The 22,042-nt window shown below is 41.3% G+C and overlaps 1 protein-coding gene across 1 annotated transcript in view; it reads right to left on the reverse strand.

Moving 5' to 3' along the window:
* The window catches only part of DST (dystonin), a 674,592-nt gene that overhangs the window by 562,457 nt on the left and 90,093 nt on the right, over window positions 1-22,042 (reverse strand). Inside the window, exon 3 of the mRNA XM_006893143.1 lies at window positions 14,550-14,750. Coding sequence (XP_006893205.1) covers window positions 14,550-14,750 — 201 coding nt within the window. The remainder of the gene's footprint in view (window positions 1-14,549; window positions 14,751-22,042) is intronic.

Genomic DNA, 22,042 nt, shown 5'->3' on the forward strand with positions numbered 1-22,042 from the left:
GATTGGCACAGGATAGAGCAGGGTTTAGGGCTGTTGTACATAGGGTCGCTATGAGTCACAAATGACTCGATGGCACATAACAACAACAACAGGGAAGTCAAGACACCTCAAGGAAAGCTGGGCCTATAGATAACGAAGAGAGACAAGGACCTTCTTCCAGAACTGACAGAGAAAGTCTTCTCCTCGAACTGACACCATGAATGAATTCAGACTTCTAGTTTTCCTGTACTTTGAGACAATAACTGTTTATGAACGCTATCCATGTAGGTCATTTCTGTTATAACAGCTCTAAATAACTAAGACACGATTTAATGCTTAAGTCCTCTTCATCCTTTTCATAAATGTAAGCTATTTCCCAAACATTCCCTGAAGGTTACTAATGAGGTATTTTCTTTTTCTTAAAAAAATCATAAATTCATTAATTTAAACATATTGATGTGTTTCAATCCATTGTGACTGTTAGCTGGCATCTCTTCAAGTCAGCTCCCCTCTTTCTTACATGACCCCTGCACTCTTTGATCCCTGCTTGCTCTCTGGTTTTGGCAAGATGTATCAGGTTCATTAGACACTTCCTGTTTCAGATCTACAATCAGTTATTTCTCCAAGGAGGCTGTTGTGATGGTTGCTGAGGTTGCCCCACCCAGATCTCCTTTACCAGGTCAATGTATCCACCTCCCAGCTGATTTGAGTGCTGGTTGTTAATGGCTGGCATCTGCCTCCTTCTTCAGAGAATTCCCCTGGGATATCCTACCCCCAGCAGCCCTGGGCTGGACTGTTAAATAGCAAGAAGGTGGAGCACAGGGTTGGTTTGTAGTTAGGATGAATTCTGTGATATAATCTGTGTTCCAGACTTCAATCCAGAGCCAGGCTAAAATTAGACTGTAGCTGACTTCATATTCTTGATTTTCTCTTCCCTACTCAATTTCTTCTCTCCTGAGAGCTCTTTTACCAAGATTTGGCAAAATCAAAAAAAGAAAAACCAAAACAAAAGCCAAGATTGGCCAAAATCCTCATCGTGGGCTCTGCCAACAGAAGACAAAGACTTAGTCTGTTGTCATGAGAATATTTGAATACACAATTTGGGCAGACAGAGCTAAGAGTATTCTTTTCCTTTCTCTAAATGAGAAAATGAATTTTGAGTTTAAATTGAGGTAATCAACTTGCACCAAGAGGCAGTTGTCAGAACAGAGCAAGGAAACACTCCATGGTTCAAAATTGAGAAGGGTGTGCGCCAAAGATGTGTCCTATGTCCATATCTTTTCAATTTATATGCAGAACATATTATCCCAAAGGCTGGGCTCTATGAGGAGATATGTGGCATCAGGTTTGGAGGTAGACTCATCAACAATTTGTGTTATGCAGATGACACAACCCTGCTTGCTGAAAGTGAGGAAGACCTGAAGTGCTTGCTGCAAAGGGTCAAGGACTACAGCCTTCAATATGGATTGAAGCTCAACATCAAGAAAACAAAGATTCTCACCACTGGGCAGACTGGCAGCATCATGACAGATGGTCAAGAGATTGAGATTGTTAACAGCTTCCATTTACTTCATTCTATAATCAACACTCTTGGTACCAGAAGTTAGGAAAGTAAAAGATGAATTGCATTGGGAAAGTCAGCTGTTAGAAACCTCTGCAAAGTACTAAAGAACAATAATATCTAGAGACTAAGGTGCACCTGATACTGGCCATGGTCTTTGCAATCACTTGCTATGCATCACAGAGCTGGTCAATGACTAGGGCTGATAGAAGGAGAATTAATGCCTTTGAGCTGTGGTGCTGGAGAAGAGTACTGAATATACCATGGGCTGCTAGGAGAACAAACAGGTATGTCCTAGAGAGGGTGAAGCCAGGCTGCTTCTTGGAGACAAGGATTTTAAAGTTTCATTTGACATACTTTGGACATGTTGCAAAGCGGAATCAGTCCTTGGAGAAGGATATCATGTTTGGAAAGGTGGAGGGACAGCACAGGAGAGGAAGACCCTGGAAGAGATGGATTGATTCAATGACTGGGGTAATGGTGGTAGGTGTGTTGGAGACAATAAGATTGGCACAGGATAGAGCAGGGTTTAGGGCTGTTTAGGTTTAGAGTCGCTATGAGTAGCACAACAACAACAGGTGTTTATTACTCTGAGTTAATGCTCAGAATTCTTCTCTCTCCTGCTTGAAATAACTGACTCCTAAAAAAAAAGAAGATATTTTCTAAATGGCTAGATAAAAATTTCTCAAAAGTTTTTGACACATGACTGCAATACAACCATGTTATATCATTTCCAATTAATATCCAAGATTACATTGTTTTAAGCCAACAACATTTACTCTAGATGCTAAGTATGTTGTTGTTGTTGACTGCTGTCGGGTCAAGGTCGACTCATAATGTTACTATGAACAAAAAATCTATAGCTATTGCTATTTCTCCAAGTTCAAAGAGTTTCCAGACGCATGTGGTTTAGGAAGTGGATGCCACTCCTGCTTCCAAACCTGTTTTTCAACTGGGAGCTCCACCAAACACTGTCCACAATGGGAAATCATTATGGTATTTGATATCCCCATGGCACAAGGTTCAGCATCACAGTAAACCCAGGTTACGTCATACAGCACATTGATAAAGAGTAATGTGCAAAGTAGAAGAATGTTCTTCCAGATATAACAGCATGGATCTCATTTAGCAGTGGCTGAGTGTTGATGCTAAGTATGCGTGAATATAAGATTTCCTTTAAAAATCAAATGTTGTTGTTGTGTCATATGCTGTTGAATTGCTTGCAACTCATAGTGACCTTATGTACAACAGCCCTAAACACTGCTCTGTCCTGTGCCAATTGCACTGTCTCCGATACACCCATCCCGATTACCCCAGTCACTGAATCAATCCACCTCACAGAGGGCCTTCCCCTCCTGCACTGTCCCTCTACCCTCCCAAGAATGATGTCCCTCTCCAAGGACCAGTTCCTCTTTACAACATGTCCAAAGTATGTCAGACAGAGGCCCAGGATTCTTGCCTCCAAGGAGCAGCCTGGTTTAACCCTCTCTAGGATTAATCTGTTTGTTTTCTTAGCAGTCCATGGTACCCTCAATACTCTTCTCCAGCACCACAGCTCAAAGGCATCAATTCTCCTTCTATCCTCCTTAGTCAGTGTCCAACTGTCTGATGCATAACAAGTGATTGCAAAGCCTGCATCAGATGCACCTTAGTCTCCAGAGTTATACCACTGCTCTTCAGTACTTTGGAGAGATCCCTAACAGCAGACTTTCCCACTGCAATACGTCTTTTAATTTCCTGGCTGCTGGTGCTAAGAGTGTTGACTCTGGAGCCAAGCAAACTAAAGCTATGAACAATCTCAATCTCTTCACCATCCATACTGATGCTGCCAATTGGTCCAGTGGTGAGAATCTTTGTCTTTTTTATATTGAGCCTCAATCCATATTAAAGGCTGCAGTCCTTGACCCTCTGTAACAAGCACTTCAAGTCCTCCTCACTTTCAGTAAGCAGGGTTGTGTCATCTGCATGATGCAGATTGTTGACAGATCTTCCAGCAATCCTTTCGCCACATTTCACCTCATAGAGCCCAGCCTCCCAGATAATCTGTTCTATATACAGGTTGAAAAGTTATGGAGACAGGACACATCCCTGGTGTACGCCCTTTCCAGTTTTGAACCATGCAGTGTTTCCCTGCTCTGTTCTGACAACTGCCTCTTGGTCCAAGTATAGGTTTTGCATTAGCACGATCAAGTGTTCTGGGATTCCCATTCTTCTCAGAGTTAGCCACAGTTTGTTAGGATCCACACAGTCAAGAGTAACGATGTTAAGTCCGTATTTATTCATATGACACAGTAAGTTAAATGTCTTACTCAACCCACAGTCACTTCCACACTCGATATATGAGCATACGTCCTTGCATCCTTTTCTTAGCATTTTGCTAGCTGTAAATATCTCTTCTTTTACCTTTCACCCTTTACTATTCTTTTACTGCCTTCATGTCGGCAATGACTCTGCTCTAACTTCATTTTAACCCCAGGTGGATTTAGGCATCTGATCCTTATCTATCTTAGAGATGCTGAGTTGCACATAGTACTGGATCAATGCTACGATCCAGTGGTTCCCTATCCTCTCAGATCCGTTACATAAGTTACCTCTGACAATGGAGTAGGATGTATGTAACATGGACTTGGTACCATGAGACCAAAATGGGCTTCTCAATACAATGGTACTCTTGGGTGCGTACAGACAATGAAGACCCTACACAGGTCTTTACAGGTATCTCCTAGACTCACTGAGTGTGACTCGTGTTGACAAATTGGGTAAGTCTAATTAGATCTAATGAAATATGTAATTTTTTTTTCCTGGAAATATTTTACCCAGGCCTCCAAGTGTTACCTGAAATGGAGCTCTCTCAAAAGCTATAATGATAATGCATGTGTGGCTTTATTTAGCTTTACAACTTTGAGCCAACAACCTACTCTCTGTGACTCAGTTTATCACTGGTCAAATGCAGTTAATAATATATGCCCTATCTGCCAAACACGATAGGCGCTCAGGATAAATGAGATCATTAATCTGAACATACATGGAAACTACAAAATGCTACATAACTATAAAGCACTACCACAGAGTAATCATGTTTCTGAAACACTGTTGTCAGGTCTAGACCTGACATCTCTCTGCATATCCAACAGTCTGAGTTTCTTAAAGGTTCTTCATAACTGGAAAAAGCAAAGAATAAAACCTAGAGAGACGATGAAGAGAAATCTGAGGGAAGCTTACTATTCATGCGGAACTCTGTCTCACATATTTTAGGTATGTTGTTAGGGAGGCCAGTCCATGAAAAAGGGTATCATGCATGCAAAGGCCAGCCTAAAATAGAAAGATCTTCAACAACGTAGACTGACACGACAACTGTAAAAATGGACTCAAGTGTGTTGAAGATGATGTGGATGGTAAAGGATAGGGCAGAATTCAGACCCACGGTTCATACTTAGAGTTGCTCGAAGTCACAGTTGACTGGATGGCACATAACTCATTTGTCAAGTTGCTTGAAAATATGCAACATAAAATGCTGGGTTAAAAGAGTTAGATTGAAGAAGGAAAAGTCCAGAGAAATGGAATCATGAGTCTATAAAAACCATGAACCAACTTGAAGCACTTGCAGAAGATCAAGGCCTTCAATACTGACTGCATCTCAACATCAAGAAATCAAAAATCCTCACCAGAATTCCAACAGCATCATGATAGTTGGAGAAAGGATTGAAGTTTTTAATGACTTCATCTTACTTCAGTTCACATTCAACACCCGTGGCACCAGCAGTCAGAAAATATAAAGACAAGCTACATTGGAAGAAATCTGCTCTCAAGGACCTTGCCAGAGTGCAAAAGAGCAACAATGTCACTCTAAAGACTAAGGGGCACTTGATCCAAGCAGTAGTCTTCTCAACTGCTTCGTACGCATCAGTGAGCTGGACAATGATTAAGGATAACTGAATAAGAATCAATGCTTTTGAGCTATGGTGCTAGAGAAGAGCACTGAAAGTGAGACCAGGGTGCTCACTGGAGGCAAGAATGATATGATGAAACTATGTCTCACATACTTTGGACATGTTGTCAAGAGGGGCCAGTTCTTGGAGAAGGATATCACCCTTGGAAGGGTAGAAAGTCAGTGCAAGAGAACAATGGGATTGACACAGTGACTGGGGTAAAGGGGTCAGGAGTATCAGAGACAGTGAAAATGGCTCAGGATAGTGCAAGGTTCACAGCCATTGTTTATGGGGTTGCTATGAGTCTCAATCAACTCGATGGCATAAACACCACCACCACAGTGGTAAGGAACTCAACTCAAAGGCATGAAGTTTGAATCCACCAGCTGGTCTGTGGGAGGGAGACAAGCATTCTCCTCCTGTGCAATCTGTTGCCTCTGAAAACCCAATGGAGGGTCACCTATGGGTGGGTTCCAACTTGATGGTACACCACAACAAGAAGCACAATTAAGGGAACTCTGGTGGCTTAGTGGTAAGGAGTTGTACTGTGTGGTATTAAGACTTCTTTGAGTGGCCTAGTGGTAAAAAACTGCACTGCAGTCCCAAAGGCATGCAGTTAGAATCCACCAGTTACTCTGCTGGAGAAGGATGGGCAATCTCCTCCCATGCAATTTACTACCTCAGAAAACCTACTGGAAGTTCACCTATGATTGGTTCCAACTCAAGAGCACACAACATCATCTCTTGCCTTACCCTCTCCCAGGGATGTGGTCTCTAGCTACCTCAATTACGGAAACATGACTCACCACTGATCAGCTTCCTAAACATCAACAGTTGTGAGGCCAACATAAGAGAGGAAGCTAGTCAGGAGGGAAGACTCTAGCCTCACGGAGTCATATAGAGCCAAGGTGAGAGCCCTTCAGAAGGGAACCTCAACATCAGGCAGGAAGCTGAGAAAGCAGCATGAGTCCTTCAGGGCCAGAAGTTCCTCCATCAGAGGGTTCTTGCTGTTGACCAAGAAGCTGCCTGGGTAATTAAGGGACCGTGCCTTCAAGGCGACTAAAAAGCTGTTCTGAATTGATTGAGGGATTGTGTCTTGCTGTTAACCTGGCTTGAGACTGCTCTTGCCTAAATCTAGACTTTAATTGTGTGATTATCTTTTGCCTGCCGCCATGCCCGCCAATTGTTTGCCAAATAAACCCCACAATTGTGAGTAAAAGAAGGAAGGTCTGTGTGATTATCTGCAATGATTACTGAAACTAGTAATAACTAGTAGAAGTAGGTGCAGCAGAGTAGGGGACCGTATCTGACCTTATAGGGATCAGGTGTATACTGTGGATGTTATTGATGGGGACAGTTCCCCCTTGTGGAGTTAGCAGAGGTCTGACCCCGTCATCCTCATGTTGCCATTGTTCCTTCTTCACATTACCAACTCAAAGGTTCAAATCCACTAACTGCTTTCCTGGAGGAAGATGGGCCATCTCATCTCATGTGATTTACTGCCTCTGAAAACCAGCTGGAAGGTCAGCTGTGAATCTGTTCTGGTGCAATGGCACATAGAGTTCCGACAGGAGAGTTCACAGGGAGTTGGCTACATAGCTAACCCAAAGCAGTGCCTCTCTGGGATTTGAATCCACCAGCGGGTCTGAGAGAAAATGTTGGGCAATCTCCTCTCTTGTGATTTACAGCCTCTGAGAACTCACTGGAGGATTGACTGTGAGTTAGTTCCAGCTCAATGGCAATGAGCTAATGAGTAAGTACAATTAACTTCCTGCTACTCGAACGATCTAAAAATGGAAAACTACATCACAAAATGTACTAGAGCAGAGGGGATTTTAAGCGGTGGGAAATCAGTCTGAACAGATAAGTACTAAAAGAGCTCAAAATTTAATACTTCTTGATTTATAAGGACTGGGTGTAAAATAGGAGCAGGCAGGCTATTTAGTCACCCTCTTTACAGATAAAAATGGTCTTAAACTGTAATGTCTTAAACCTTATGGGGTTCAAGAGTTCTAGTTGAAGATAGCTTTCAATGTCAAACAAAATTCCAAAGGAAGCTACGAATATGTCCTTGAAAACTGAGGCATTTCTACCCATTTCCCTGGAATAAACTAAGGCTCATTCTGGTTAGAAGTAAAGTAATAAACGAGCTCTTCTTCAAAGGAGCTTTCTTTTCAGTCCTTTGATCCACAGCTGTCCAAATACAAAGTGGCGATATAAACTATTTCTCCAGGTTTCCCCTTCTGTGGTATTTAAAAGCTTTTAAGATTTTTTTTTTTTTAGGCAACAGGTGATGCAGTGTATAAAAAAGACTAAAAATAGCAATAGGCCCAGCTTCAGTCAAAATGCTGACCTTTTATATGACGAGTTTGATAGATAAACAAACTTGTTCAATCAGGCAGATGAATCCATTCACCAAATTAATCAAGGTTTCATACACTGCTTCTCTCTGTAGTAGCACTATTCATTCAGCATAGTGTGTCTACCTCCCATGCTCCTATGCACCAATTATTTTTGTACCCTGGTAGTAGCAAATTTTACAGAAACCTCTTTTAAAAGATTCCATTTACTAAGAACCTAACAATGTTATAAATTATAAAAATGGTATGTATAGCAAAGATTTGGTACACAAAGCAAGCATAATTCAATAGGAACCTCCTGAAGCAGTAGGAAATGAAATTTTACTCCATTATTTCAGTCTATTCTCTAGAATTGCTGAGAGAAAAAGGAAACACATACTTCCTTTAAGAGCTTTGTATCTGCAGGCTAATTAAGCTAAAAGGTAGAAGTGGTACAGGCAAGCTCTCTCTCCACAGAATGGGAAGTATCCTGAGGTTATGCAAGTAAATCAGCCTGGTTTCACGTACTTGAAAAGGAAAGGGAAGGGGAAGATCATGTAATAACCTAAGCAGGAAAAGAACAGAGAAACACCCTACTGTATTTTCAGTGAGATCAAGGACCTGCGCTTAAGTTTCTCTACGCTGCATACAGCCAAGTTCCAAACGATGAGGAGGGCCTAAACCTGGGGTAATATTAATTCTAAAAAGAAAGGAGAGAAAAAAAAAATAAGCCTCTGCAACGTTCCAAAACATCCTGAAACCTAACATTCACCCTGGCTTCAATGACAAAAACAGAAAATTAACCCTGGCCTCAAAAACAAACCAACAACAAACGGGGAAAAAAGGGTGAAGGTGAGATTTAGTAGGCAAAAGGACAGGGCGGGGAAGGAGGAATGAGCTTGTCTGGTAACTCATGTCCTGCTACGTTCTCTAGTCTCTACCTAAGAAGCCTTTGCCTCATTTGAGAAGTTGCTGGTGTTAGCTGCCCTTGAATTGACTTCCTACGGCACTGGATTCATGGTAATCTTTTGAACAAGGGGCTTGTGCATAGCATTATTTTTTAAAATTTAATTAGCAAGGGAAAAAGAAATGCTACAAAGTTCCAAAATATCTTGAAGTCTAACATTCACTGTTGATTCATAAAACCCCAACCGTTTTCATTGGTTGGCTTTCAGAAGTAGATTGCCCAGTCTTTACTCCTAATCGATCTTGGTCTGGAAACTCTGTTGAAACCTGTTCAACATCACAGCCCCTAATCTGACAGCAGGTGGGAGCTGTGGGGCCTTGGCTGAGAATCAAACTTGGATCTCCCACATACAAAGTGAGAATCTTACCAAATGAAATTAATTAACTCTGGGACTTGTTCCTGCCTAAAGCACCTGTGGATGGAAAAGAGACTGAAATTGTTGACAGCTTCAGCTTGCTTGGTTCCACACCCAACACTCTTGGCACCAGCACTCATTAAATCAAAGATGAATTGCATTTGGAAAAACTTCTGTCAAGGACCTCTCCAGAGTACTGAAGAGCAAAGCCAGTCTAGAGACTAAGGTGCACCAAAACAAGCCATGGTCTTCACAATTACTTGTTATGCATGCATCACAGAGCTGGACAATGACCAAAGATGACAGAATTGATGCCTTTGATTTGTGGTGCTGGAGAAGAGTTTTTAACATACCACAGACTGCCAAGAGAACAAATAGGTCTATCTTAGAGAGGGTGAAACCAAGCTGCTCCTTGGAAGCAAAGATTTTGAAGCTCTGACTCACATATTTTGGGCTTGTTGCCAGGAAAGACTAGTCCTTGGAGAAAAGACTTCATGCTTGAAAGGGTGGAGGGACAGCACAGGAAAGGAAGACTCCAGATGAGATGGATTGAGGGTAGGTGTCTCAGAGACGTTAAATTGGCTCCAGATAGAGCAGGCTTCAGAGCTATTATGTATAGGGTCGCTACGAGTCATAGACAGCTTGACAGCACATAACAAAGCACCTATATTTCTGAAGGAAGAGTTGGAAGTTATAATGGAAGCTCAATCCTCCTCTCAACTTCTCAATGGTAGAATATTCCAGAGGTCAGTATTCTACTCTTTTCTATCTGTATTCACTTCCTGGGTCATCCCATCCAGTCCCATGCATTAAATAACAAAGTTAAGCACTCAGCTGGTTATTAAAAAGCTGGCAGTAAAAGCTCAATCAGTGACTCATTGAGCAAAGAACCTGGAAATCTACTTCCATAAAGATTAAGCAAAATACCAAACTCCCTGTCAAGTGAATTCCAACTCACAGCAACCCCAAATAACAGAGTAGAATTTCACCATAGGATTTCCAGGCTGCAATCGATAAAGAAGGACTGTTCTTGGCCCAATGGCTAAGTACTTCACCAGTAGAGGAAAAGCTCGCGGTGGGATGGCACCACTCACTCTATGAGAGAAAGATGTGCCAGGCTGCTTCCACAAAAACCACAGCCTCAGAAGCCCTACAGGATGTTGCAGACCAATGGCAAAGTATCTTTATAAGTATTAATAATGAGACAGAACACCAAGAATGTAGGAGAGGTAAAGCAGGAGACAAACAGTTCTTGAACCACTAAAAGGAGCATTCCAGCTTCCCTGTCTTTATTGAAAATTGCCAGGAAGTAAATCACAAAGAGAATCCAGTACAGGTGATGCTAAACTTTCTCTATTGAAAACCTTCTGCTTGACTCAGGAGGGAGGCGCAATGCAAAAATCCTGTAGTGCTTCAGGATTAATTCCAGCTGGTATCAACCTCCCTCCTAACCTGAAGTAGTAGTCTGTTTTTTACAAATATTTAATATAAGATTTGGCTTCCCATAACAGGAAACTTGTATTCTGTTCGGGTTTTGGGATGAGAGGAAGACCTTCTATAAGATGGATTGACTTATAACAACGGGCTCAAGTATGTCAGAGGTTATGAGGATGGCACGGGGTTCAAATCCATTGTTCATAGGTGTTATACTCAACTCCACAGCACCTAACAACGGTAACATACAGTACCTTTGGGAAAAGACATCATGATGGAAAAGGTCGAGGATCAGGGAGACCCTGAAAGAGATGGATTGACACAAGTGATTGTAACAGTGGACTCAAGTAAGGCTGAGATCATGAGAACGGTGCAGGATAGGACCAGATACCAACTGTTCTTTGTCCACAGGGTCTCATGAGTCTAAACCAACTCAACAACACCTGATAAAAACTAACATGAGTCAGAATTGACTCAACCACAATAGGCTTGGGGTTTATGGGTAATCTGTAAAGATTATAGCCTTTAAAACTCTATAGGGAAGTTCTTCTCTGTCATATGTGGTCACTACAAGTTAGAATCAACTCAGTGACACACCACAACATGTGATAACAATCCCCAAATCCAGACTCACACCTCTCATGGACTCTAGATACTAATATATAGATTATTGTTGTTGTAGTTAAATGCCGTTGAGTTGTCTACAACTCATAGCGACCCTATGTACAACAGCCCTAAACCCTGCTCTATCCTGTGCAACCTCACTGTCTCTGACACACCCACCCCCACTACCCCAGTCACTGAATCAATCCACTTTATAGAGGGTCTTTGATTTCTACCTCTCAGTACACACCTGCTTTTCCTTAGTTTTTACAATTTTCAAAAGGAGATCCAGCAATCATCTGTGCTAAGCCTGTCTTCCAAATTCTGAGACAAAGGTGTCAGACCTGGTATTAAGCCCCATCAGTAGGGATGGTCAATGTTAAGTGTGGGTCAATCTGGAAGATTGCGGCTCTTAACTGCTGCCAGCAGAGGGAGCCAGCTGGAGTTCGGGCAAGGACATGGAGCAGCAGCAATTTTTAATCTGATATTCTCAGTGAGAAAATCTCAGACAAGCACATGGAGGTAATGCTGGTGTAATGTGCAAAAAAACTGGAGTCCGTGTGTTGTAACAGGAATAGTCAGTATGCCTGATGATTTCCAAAAGTCCTGAAACATTTCTTCCCTTTACCCCACCTCCAACTCAAAGCACATAGCTATTTCTTAGGCCTGGAAATTGTTACACATTAACAGCCTGATTTGGGTATAGGCCAGAGAAACACCTGTTAATTCCTATGCACTGTGCCACAGAGAGAGAGAGGCCATAAAAATGCAGGGCAAACGCAAGTTTGGCTTTTAATATCATTTTAACATAGTTCTCGATTGAGGTAATGTTTGAAAACCACCAAGATCTCATCTATATTCACTATCTAAGCAGGAAGGAACAGTGAGATTGAATGTGACTAAAATACTTTAGGAGGCTGATTAGGATAAACACTTAGCACTAGAAATAAGATAGTTTGGAATTTTCCATTCTTTCCTAGAGGTGCTCATGTCAGACTGTGGGTTTAAATCTCAGTTCCATCAACTCTAACCTTGACAGTTTTCTCCTCTGGAAAGTGAATACCTTGCCCCAGAGAATTCCAGGAGAGAGTAAATGTGAAAATCCAGGGCAGGGTACACAGAACAATGTTCAGAAGGTTGTCAGCAAAGTAAGAATTGTTGCAATAATGATGATGAAGTCTCAAAACTGTAGAACTCAGGCACACACACGTGCACAGAAGCTTTGTAATATGAAAATACTGAAGACTAAAACAACATACAGATCTAATTATCTTTTCCCCACAAAGTAGAAAAAAATTCCTATCAATGGTATATCCTACTGTTATAAATTCTTAAGACATATTTATTGAGAGAAAAGCAGAATAAATTTTCAGTCTACTCCCACATTTTATTTTCCAAAAGAGTGAAACTATAATCTACATGAAGTTTACTGAAGTGATCTCTATTGCAAATTTTTACAGGTATCAAGCAAGGAAAAAAAGATCAAACCCATTGTCATCAAGTTGCTTTCAATTAAAAAACCTGGTTCAGGGTTTCCAGGACTTTAAATCTTTATGGAAACAGATTGCTCGATCTTTCTCCACTGGAATGGCAGGTGGGCTCAAACCACCAACGCTATGGTATGCAGCTGAACACTTAACTACAGCAATACCAGTTTTATATCTGAAAGGTACATCTGAGTACATAGTAAGAATACATCGTAACAGTAGGACAGAGCAAAGATATTGGAGAATAGTCATGTGACATATGGTCAGCTTCATCAAGAGAATGATTCTAAAGGAGGCCATTAAAACAGCACTGTCACACTTTCTGAGTCACTTCCCATCGACACAGCCTTATCCTATTTAAGTGCTGCTCACCTCATGAGCCTGTTTCTCATTTAGGTTGCCACTAGAAATGTCTGGAGTACTTCATATAAATCCACTGAAATAATTCTAAATCACCACATCCAAGTCAAGATCAGATTTGTTTTCACAGCCATATGTGGTAACACTGACTGTCTCCAAATGTTCACGTGAAAAAGGCACAGGCTTCAGACATGTCTTGAAGTGAGTGGCCCAAGCATGCAGTTCTGAATGCATGGAACCAAACCCAGGAGTGGCCTCAGTCCCAGCCCACAAATGGCATAAAAACAGGGAAATGTCAGCAATAGTATTTCAGAAGGCTACACTGGTCTGATGGGAAACCAAAAGTCCCAATGCCAACTCCCCATGCTTCAGTCTCCAGGACCAGAGAAAGAAAATGAAGAAAGTAGAGAATATGCCTCAAAATATTGTTTAATCCTGGAAAGTAACCTCCACTTATATTTCCTACCCTCTAAGTGACTGGGGTAATGGGAGTAGGTGTGTCAGAGACAATAAGATTGGCACAGGGTAGAGCAGGGTTTAGGGCTGTTGTGCATATAGGGTCTCTATGAATCACAGGCTACTTGACAGCACATAACAACAAAAACCCATGCTCAGAGTGGGAGTCTCTTTCATTCCCATCAGCAGTGATTAGCAATGCCAGAAGACAGCACCACGGGCAGGACCAAGCTCAAACCCTAATCATTTCACACCTACACTACATCACTGATTCCTGACCTGCTCCCCTACAATTCATCCAGCACGTGGCTGCCCTTCAGTGTTAAAGGAGTGTTTTGATCATGTTCCTCATTTGTTCCAGTCTCTTATGTAGCATACACTCATCTGAAAAATAGTCTAACCTAACTCTCCCCAGTTTTATCATGCACTCTCTGGTGGTATAGTGAGTAACATGTCATGATGCTTGACTGGAAGGTCAGTAGTTCAAATCCACCAGGCACCTCACAAGAGAAAGATGAATAGTCTTCTTTTGTAAAGATTTACAGTTGAGAAACTTGATAGTCAGATTCCACTCAAAGGGTGTGATGTGTTTTTCTCTATATCCAGTCAAATAGTACTCAGTAATTTGCAAATTCTACCTGAAGCCACTACTGATGGTCGTTTTTCATAAAAATAAAAGTCTGGCTAATAAATAATATTAAGCTATGAATATTGTGGTCCCTTAATCAACCATTTGACATCAGCCACCACTTATCTTAAAACAAATGAGAGGCTAAGGAGGAACAGGGAAGCTAGATTAGTGGAAACAAAATCCAAAGAATGAAAAAAAATGGAATCGTTAACATTTTTGTAACTAATCTCACAGAGCAAGGTGTATGAAAATTATTCAATGCAAATCTAATTTGTTATGCAAACTTTTACCTAAAACACAAAATATTATTTAATTAAAAGAAAAGAAACTGCGTAAGAACTTGACTTTTTTTTTTTAAGTTCATCTGATCGGTTTTTTACAATTAAGCATACAACCACACTTCTTCACAACGCATTTAATAACGTTATAAAAGACCATCTCTACTTACAGGTCGTCTGGTGGAGGCACCCTGAACCGAGTGATAGAATTCAGGCTGAACTCGGCTATTCTTCTTGAGTCTTCGTTTCCTCAGGATTGTTTCCTGTTCACTCTGTTGGTGAACTTCCACAATAGGCTTTGCCTCTTCCAGACGGGCGGCTGCCGCCGCTGCAGCACGTCTTCTAATATGCCGAGGGCTTGCTCTAAACCCCTGTGACAGAAGACACAACCAAACAAATCCAGGTTTGTTTCCTGTTTTTAAATCTTCTGGAACTAGTTCTACAAAGAGCTCCCATGGTGATCATGCTCAATGAGATCATTCACATTCCCAAACCAAGCCCGTACAAGAAGGCCCCACATGCAAGGCCGGGCCATTAGTGTTCTCCAAAGTACCCCAACTGCTCCGGGGCCCACAGTTGTTTCACATTTAAAAATCTCTTTCATCCATTAAAACCCAGGCCCGAGAGAAGGCAGGTGGGCATACTGCTTTAGTTATGTACAAAGCTGAGCGTGTGTGAAAAAGATATTTGCACGTAGGCGTGGAACACAACACAGAGAACAGGGATGAATGTCATTCCACGGTGAAGTACCACTCTACATTCCCAATACCAGACACTTTATGAAAGCAAGAATGCAGAGCCTTATTCTAAAACACCATAAAAGGAGATCAAAACCTAAGATGGGAGCAACGTGGTGGAGTAAAAGTACATGAGCTCTGGCATCAGTTCAGACTAGGTACAAATTATTACCTATCGGTTGTATCTCTGCAATTTATTAAACATTCTGGAGTCTGTTCTAACCTGTAAAATGCGTAGCATTCTACTCAACAGGAGTTTTAAAGTTTTAAGTTAATACTTGTAAAATTTCAATCAGAGTACCTATCCTTGATGCCCCGTCCCCCAACCTCAGGGGGAAAAAAAAAACCAAAACACAACAAACTAATCCCACGGAGTTGATTCTGACTGAAGTCACACCTCTTGCATCAGAGTAGAACTGTGCTTTGTAGGGCTTTTGTGAGTTTTCTCAAGGAGATTGCTAGGACTTCCTTCCAAAGAACGTCTGTATATACTTAAACCATCAACTTTTCAGCTGGTGGTGAGGACATTAATCACTCACATGACAAGGGGCTCTATGTAGCAAATAAAACCCAAAACCCACTGCCATCACATTGATCCTGACTCACAGAGACAATCCATGAGGTCTCCAAGGCTATCACTCATTGTTGTTGTTATGTGCCATCGAGTCCTTTGCGACTCATAGCGACCCTATGTACAAGAGCTCTAAATGCTGTTCTATCCTGTGCCAACCTAGCCATCTCAAATGCACTTATTCCCACCGCTCCAGTCACAGAATCGATCCATCTCATCAGAGGTCTTCCTCTCCTTTGTCGCCCCTCCACTCCGCCAAACATGATGTCCCTCTCCAAGGACCAGTCCATCCTTGCAACATGCTCAAAGTATGACAGATGAAGCTTTAGAATCTTTGACTCCAAGGAACATTCCAGCTTCCCCTTCTCCCAGACAAACCTGTTTGCTCTCCCAGTAGTCCACGGTACATTCAACTCTTCTCCAGCACCACAGCTCAAAGGCATCAATTCTCTATCATCCCTATTCACTGTCCAACTCTCTGATGCATAGCACGTAATTGCAAAGACTTATGGGAGGAGAATCCCCTCTTTTCTCTCTTGGAGCAGCTAGTGGATTTGAACCACTGACCTTTTGATTAGCAGTGCACATAACGTCATATTTAAACCACCATAACTCCTTATCTGGCAAACGGTAGATGCTTAGTAAAATCCTACTAATCTGCATTCTCTCTTAAGAATAAGGTAAAATGAGGACAACTCATTAAACAGCAGAAATAAGTCCACTAAACTATATTATGCATTTGAGAATATGCAAAAGGCTTGGAAAAAATATGAAAAAATTACACAAAATAGCCTCTATCTCACACAGCTTACAATGTAAAGACAAGCTGAAGTCTGCCAGCTCATGTGCACAAGGAAATGTGCAGCTAAGGGGGCACTTGGGGGCTTCTCAGTGTTAGAATTCAGAGAAAGCATGAGTGAAGCCAAGGATGATCTATATTTGGTTTAGCGGAGTGGGTGGCAATTGAAGAATTGGTAGACTTTATAGTCTAGGCAAGGTAAACAACATAAGGAATGAATGAATAAGTAAAATGATAGATAACTGGATGAAACATTGATTCAGCAATAAGAAACATTCTTTAATGAGATGCCAGAATGAGGACACAGGCTAAGAATTACTTATAGTGGGAAATTAGGAAGAGATATGTTAAATGCTCCAAATAAAGTTTCTTTGAAATTTAGGATCTTTGGAATTTTAAAAGTTGTATGGAAAACTCAATGGGTGTTTTTTTAATATATATTTATTTTAAATTATTTTTGTGTCTGTGTACCATCATATCAGATCTGACTGGTACAGAAGGAGATTGCCTCTCCTTCCCCAGCAAAGCTTCTGGTGGATTCAAGCCGTGCGTCTCTGGAATTGCAGTGCAGCTACTTGCCACTAGGCTACCAGAGCTCCCTGGAGAACTCAATGTTTTCGGTAAAGAATATGCAGCAAGAGTTTCAGGGGCAGCCACAATGTGTGATAAGGCACAATTCTATGGGATATGGAAAGATCAATGTACATACAAGAAATTCACATGGAAAGGGCCGAGGAGATGGACTGGAGTCTGATTATAGGGGAGAGTTTGTACACCAGACTAAGGAATATAAAGAAGGGAAAAGAAAAAACCCACAAAAAGAAGGAGATCCACACAGTCAAAAGCAGCATCGAGGTCAACAGAAAGTTGCTGGTGTTCTTAGATGCCATCAAGTCAACTATCACACAAAGAAACCCTATGAACAACAGATCTGAACGTTGGGCGATCCTGTGCCATCCTCATGATGTCTCAAATGCTCAAGTCCATTGTTAGAGTCACTGTGTCCATTCATTTCACAGAGGGTCATCCCCTCTTACACTGACCTTTCCCCATATGATGCCTTTTTCTAAAGACTTAAAACCCAAATGAATTTAGCAAAAGTTTGATCAATGGCACCTAATAACAACAACCGCCTGGTGTGTAAACTCGGCTGGATTTTCTTCAACCCAAAGCAATCTTAGTCTCAGAAGATCCTCTCAGCTCTCACATAATCAAGAGGTACTAATACCGCTGCTGGAGAAGAGGATTAAGGAGATGGGGCTGAATCCAGGGCTAAGCCACGTTCTAAGTACAGATTTTGGATCAAACACATCAGAAATAGCAGTCACAGTAGCTGCTATTTTTAATATTCAGGCTTCTGGACAAATCTCACACACACTCTGTCCTCCTGCAGGGGAGGCTATGAATCTCATTTTAGCAGCTCCTTGTATACTTTTTTGCACTTTAAAATAACCTCTAGATCCTTCCCATTTCTTTCTCCCACCCCCGCCCAATCCACCAAACTGTGCAACCCTGTGGTTTCGTCCCTACCCATCCTCAGCCCTCCCCTACTTGAGGTCCCATACATGTTTTACTAATTATTCACCTATTTTTACAATAATGGTCTTATGCAGTACTTGGCATAATGCTCTCCAGCCTCTCCCAAGTTACACAGTATTTTTTAATTTTTTTTTTAAATTGGTGATTCTGAGTGCTGCATAGTATTCCACTGTGTGAATGAAGCACAATTTCTCAATCCAAATGCGATTTGACTTTTGGGCTGTTTCCATGTTCTTATGATGGTGAAATAACGCTGCTATGAACACTGGTGTACAAATCTGTTTGTGTCTCAGATCTAACTTCACAGGGGTGTATTCCTAGTAGTGGAACAGCTGGGTAATGATGAGCAAGCTTCAATGGTGATTAATTTTATAAAACATAATGCATGAGAATTAGTGTATGAAACACAGTGTGAATGAAGAATAGTGTGAATACAATGTATAAGAACTTTGTAAGCAAACCAATTTTAAATAAAATACAAAAAGAAAATAGAAAATAACTTCTAGAAGCCTTGTATTTTAACCACTAGGTGGCACTAATATGCATAGTCACTTCTTGTTCAAAACTGTGTGCTGTGTTCAAAACTGGTAGAATTAACCAATTACTTGATGATATACTAGCTACTACAACAACATAGGGCGAGGATAGAAAGTCATGCTACCAAGCCAAAGGTGGGTAATTTTAATCTGCAGCCCTCAGGCCTGGTTTTAATTGTTTTTGGTCAAACATTCTTCTAAGCGGTATAGCACCGATCTGTTCATTTGCTGTATAGGTAACTTGTGGTGGCTGTGATGCTGAACACTGTGACACTGATATGTCAAATGCGATAATGGTTACCCATGGTGGACAGTGTTTGGTGATGCTCCCCGATTAAAACAAGCTTAGAAACAGGAGTGGCATCCACTTCCGTACTAGCTTGCCTCCGGGAACCCTATGAACTTAGAGAACCGATGAAAGTTACACAAATATTCAGATCTTTCTTTCATAGGGTCACTACGACTCGACGTCAGTTAACAACAACAATAACTGTAACTGAAAACTCACTGCCAGTAATGTAGAACTAACTCATAGCTTATACTTTAGTGGGGTGTTGTTGTTGTTGTTGTTGTTGTTGTTGTTGTTTTAATTCTGGACCATCAAGTCAGAACCAACCCATAGCTGACCCTCCAGTGGGTTTTCAGAGGCAATAATCACATGGGAGGAGATTACCCATCCTTCTCCTGCAGAGCAGCTGGTGGACTCAAACCACGTGCCTTCAGGACTGCAGGTAGCTTCCTGCCACGTTTTAAGAGGCTGAAAATCACGTGGGAGGAGACACTCCCACACAGATAAAAAGAGGTCAGCCTCTCTAGCAGTTCAAAATCACCAACCACTCCACGGGGAGAAAGATGGACAATCTCCTCCCATGAGAGTTACAGTCTCCCTAACATCTGAGGGAGGGTCAGCTATGAGTTTGTTCCCATTTGACAACAATGAGTGGGTGACTGTAAGAGTGAATGAATCAAGTACCTTTCTTTGGTAATGATGTAGATTCTAGCTCCATGAGAGTAACAAAGGGAGCTCTGGTAGCCTGTAGTGGCAAGGAATTTTGATATTAGCCCTAACACAAAAAAAGTGGTTCAAATCCACCTGCTACTCCATGGGAGAAAAAGGGCAATCTCTTCCCATGTGATTTACCGCCTCTGAAAGCTATCTGGAGGGTCAGTTATGAGTCGGTTCTGATTAATAACATCAGTGGCCTAGTGTTAAGGAGCTGCACTGTCAATCTAAAGGTCTGCAGTTTGAATCCACCAGTTATTCCCCAGAAGAAAGATGGGCAATGAATTCCTGTGCAATTTACTGCTTATGAAAACCCTTTGGAGGGTCAGCTATAGGTTGGTTCTGACTTGACGATACAGAGAGGCTCTTTGGAAGAAAGCCCTGGGAATCTGCTTCAGAAAGATCACAGCCTTGAAAGACCCATGGAGCATTTCTGCACATTCTGGTGGGGTTTCCATGAGTTTGCATACTCTTAACTGGAACTATAAATGACAATTTATAGGGAGTTTTGGTGGCCTAGTGGTAAGGAGCTGTGCTGCAATCCCAAAGGCATGCAGTTCAAAGCCACCAGCTGCTCCATGGGAGAAGGACGGACAATCTCCTCCCCTGAGATTAAACTGCCTCTGAAACACACTGGAGCCTCAGTTATAGGTCATTTTGAACTCGATAGTACACACACACACACACACACACACACACACACAAATAAAAAACACACCAAAAAAACTAAACAACAGTATGACTAATAAGCTACTAGGTTTTGCTTAACTTATGACACTTCATCTTCAGTGATCTACGAATTCTAAAAACATGTAGGAAAGAACTACATCAAACTTAAAGTAACAACAACAACAAAATATGCTAACATAACCATTCTAGAAAGAACCCAGTGAATCCACATCCTTTTATACTCTGAAGAAATTCTGCCTCTATGCCCAGGAAGGCACCAACGAAGATATTTAATGTACATTATTTATTAAAGTAAAAATTCAATACAATTTAAATCATTATTTCATAAACTTTTGTTATTTGCATTCCACAGAAGGCATCAACGAAGATGTTTAACGCTCATTATTTATTAAAGTAAAACTTTAATCCAGTTTAAATCATTCTTTCATAAACCTTAGTGTCATCTGTATTCCACATACATGTATTTTAGCCAAGTCTGGGATTTAAATACCACTTGTATTATTTTTTAAAACTTTCTATAAGCACTATAATGTAGAATGTCAACAAGATGGACCAACACAGTGACAGTTAAAATGGGCTTGAGCATATCAGAGATAGGAGAGCGCAGGACAGGGAAAGATTCAGATCTGCTGTCCCTGGGCTTGCTAAAAGTCAACATCAACTCGACAACACCTAATATTAACTACATAGTGCACAGACTCTAGGGCCACTGTCTAGGTTCAAATCCTGCCTCTGTCACTTTCTTTAGTTACACGATATTAGAACCTTAACTATTTTTTCATCTGTAACATTAGGATTAAAAATAGAGATTAAGTATGTTACAATCATGCCTGGGACACAATGGCATGAAACTATTAGCTATGATGATATATATATTTGATTAAAAAATAGCCTTAAAGACAAAACGTGTTCTTAATTATGGAAGATGAAAAGAAAATCATGCTGTACATACACCTTACTTAGCCACATATGTCAAAGCACTGCCAAATAAACCACCCACCCCTGATTATTACGAAAGAATTCTTTGCTCAAGAGAATCCCAGGCATGTACTTTCTTCAGTCAGTATATCTCTCTGGGCTCAAATATCAGCTCTATCACTACCCTTGGGACCAGCAGTCAGGAAATCAAAAGATAAAATGCATTAGGGAAATCTGCTGTCAGGGACTTCGCCAAAGTGCTAAAGAGCAATGATGTCAGTCTACAGACTAAGGTGTGCCTGATTCAGGCCATGATCTTCTCAATTGTTTGCTATGCATCAGAGATCTGGGCAATGACTAAGGATGAGAGAGGAAGAATTAATGCTTTTGCGTTGTGGACACTAGAGAACATACCATGGATTGTCAAGAGAACAAACCGGTGAAATCTAGCTGCTTCCTGGAGGCAAGGATCTTGAAGCTCTGTCTCCCATACCTGAGGCATGTGGCCAGAAGGGGACCAATCCTTGAAGAAGGTCATCATGCTTAGAAAGGTAGAGAGTCAGTGCAAGAGAGGAAGACCCCAGATAAGATGGACTGACAGAATAATTGGGACAATGGCAGTAGATGTGTCTGAGACAATGAGACTGGCTCAGGATAGGGTGGGGTTCAAAGCTGTTGTACATAGGGGCGCTATGAGTCACAGGTGACTCTATGGTACATAATAACAATATCACATACTAGGTGACTGTGGCCAATTTACTTCTGTTGCTACTTCATTTGTCAATTGCATATACTAATATTTCTCTCATGGAGCTGTGATGGTATTTAAATGAAATCAGTCACAGCAAGTACTCAGACAAGAAGGGAGCT

This window comes from Elephantulus edwardii, unplaced genomic scaffold (genome assembly GCF_000299155.1).
Source record: "Elephantulus edwardii isolate Elephantulus edwardi_28Jun2011 unplaced genomic scaffold, EleEdw1.0 scaffold00124, whole genome shotgun sequence".
NCBI classification, from domain to species: Eukaryota; Metazoa; Chordata; class Mammalia; order Macroscelidea; family Macroscelididae; genus Elephantulus; species Elephantulus edwardii.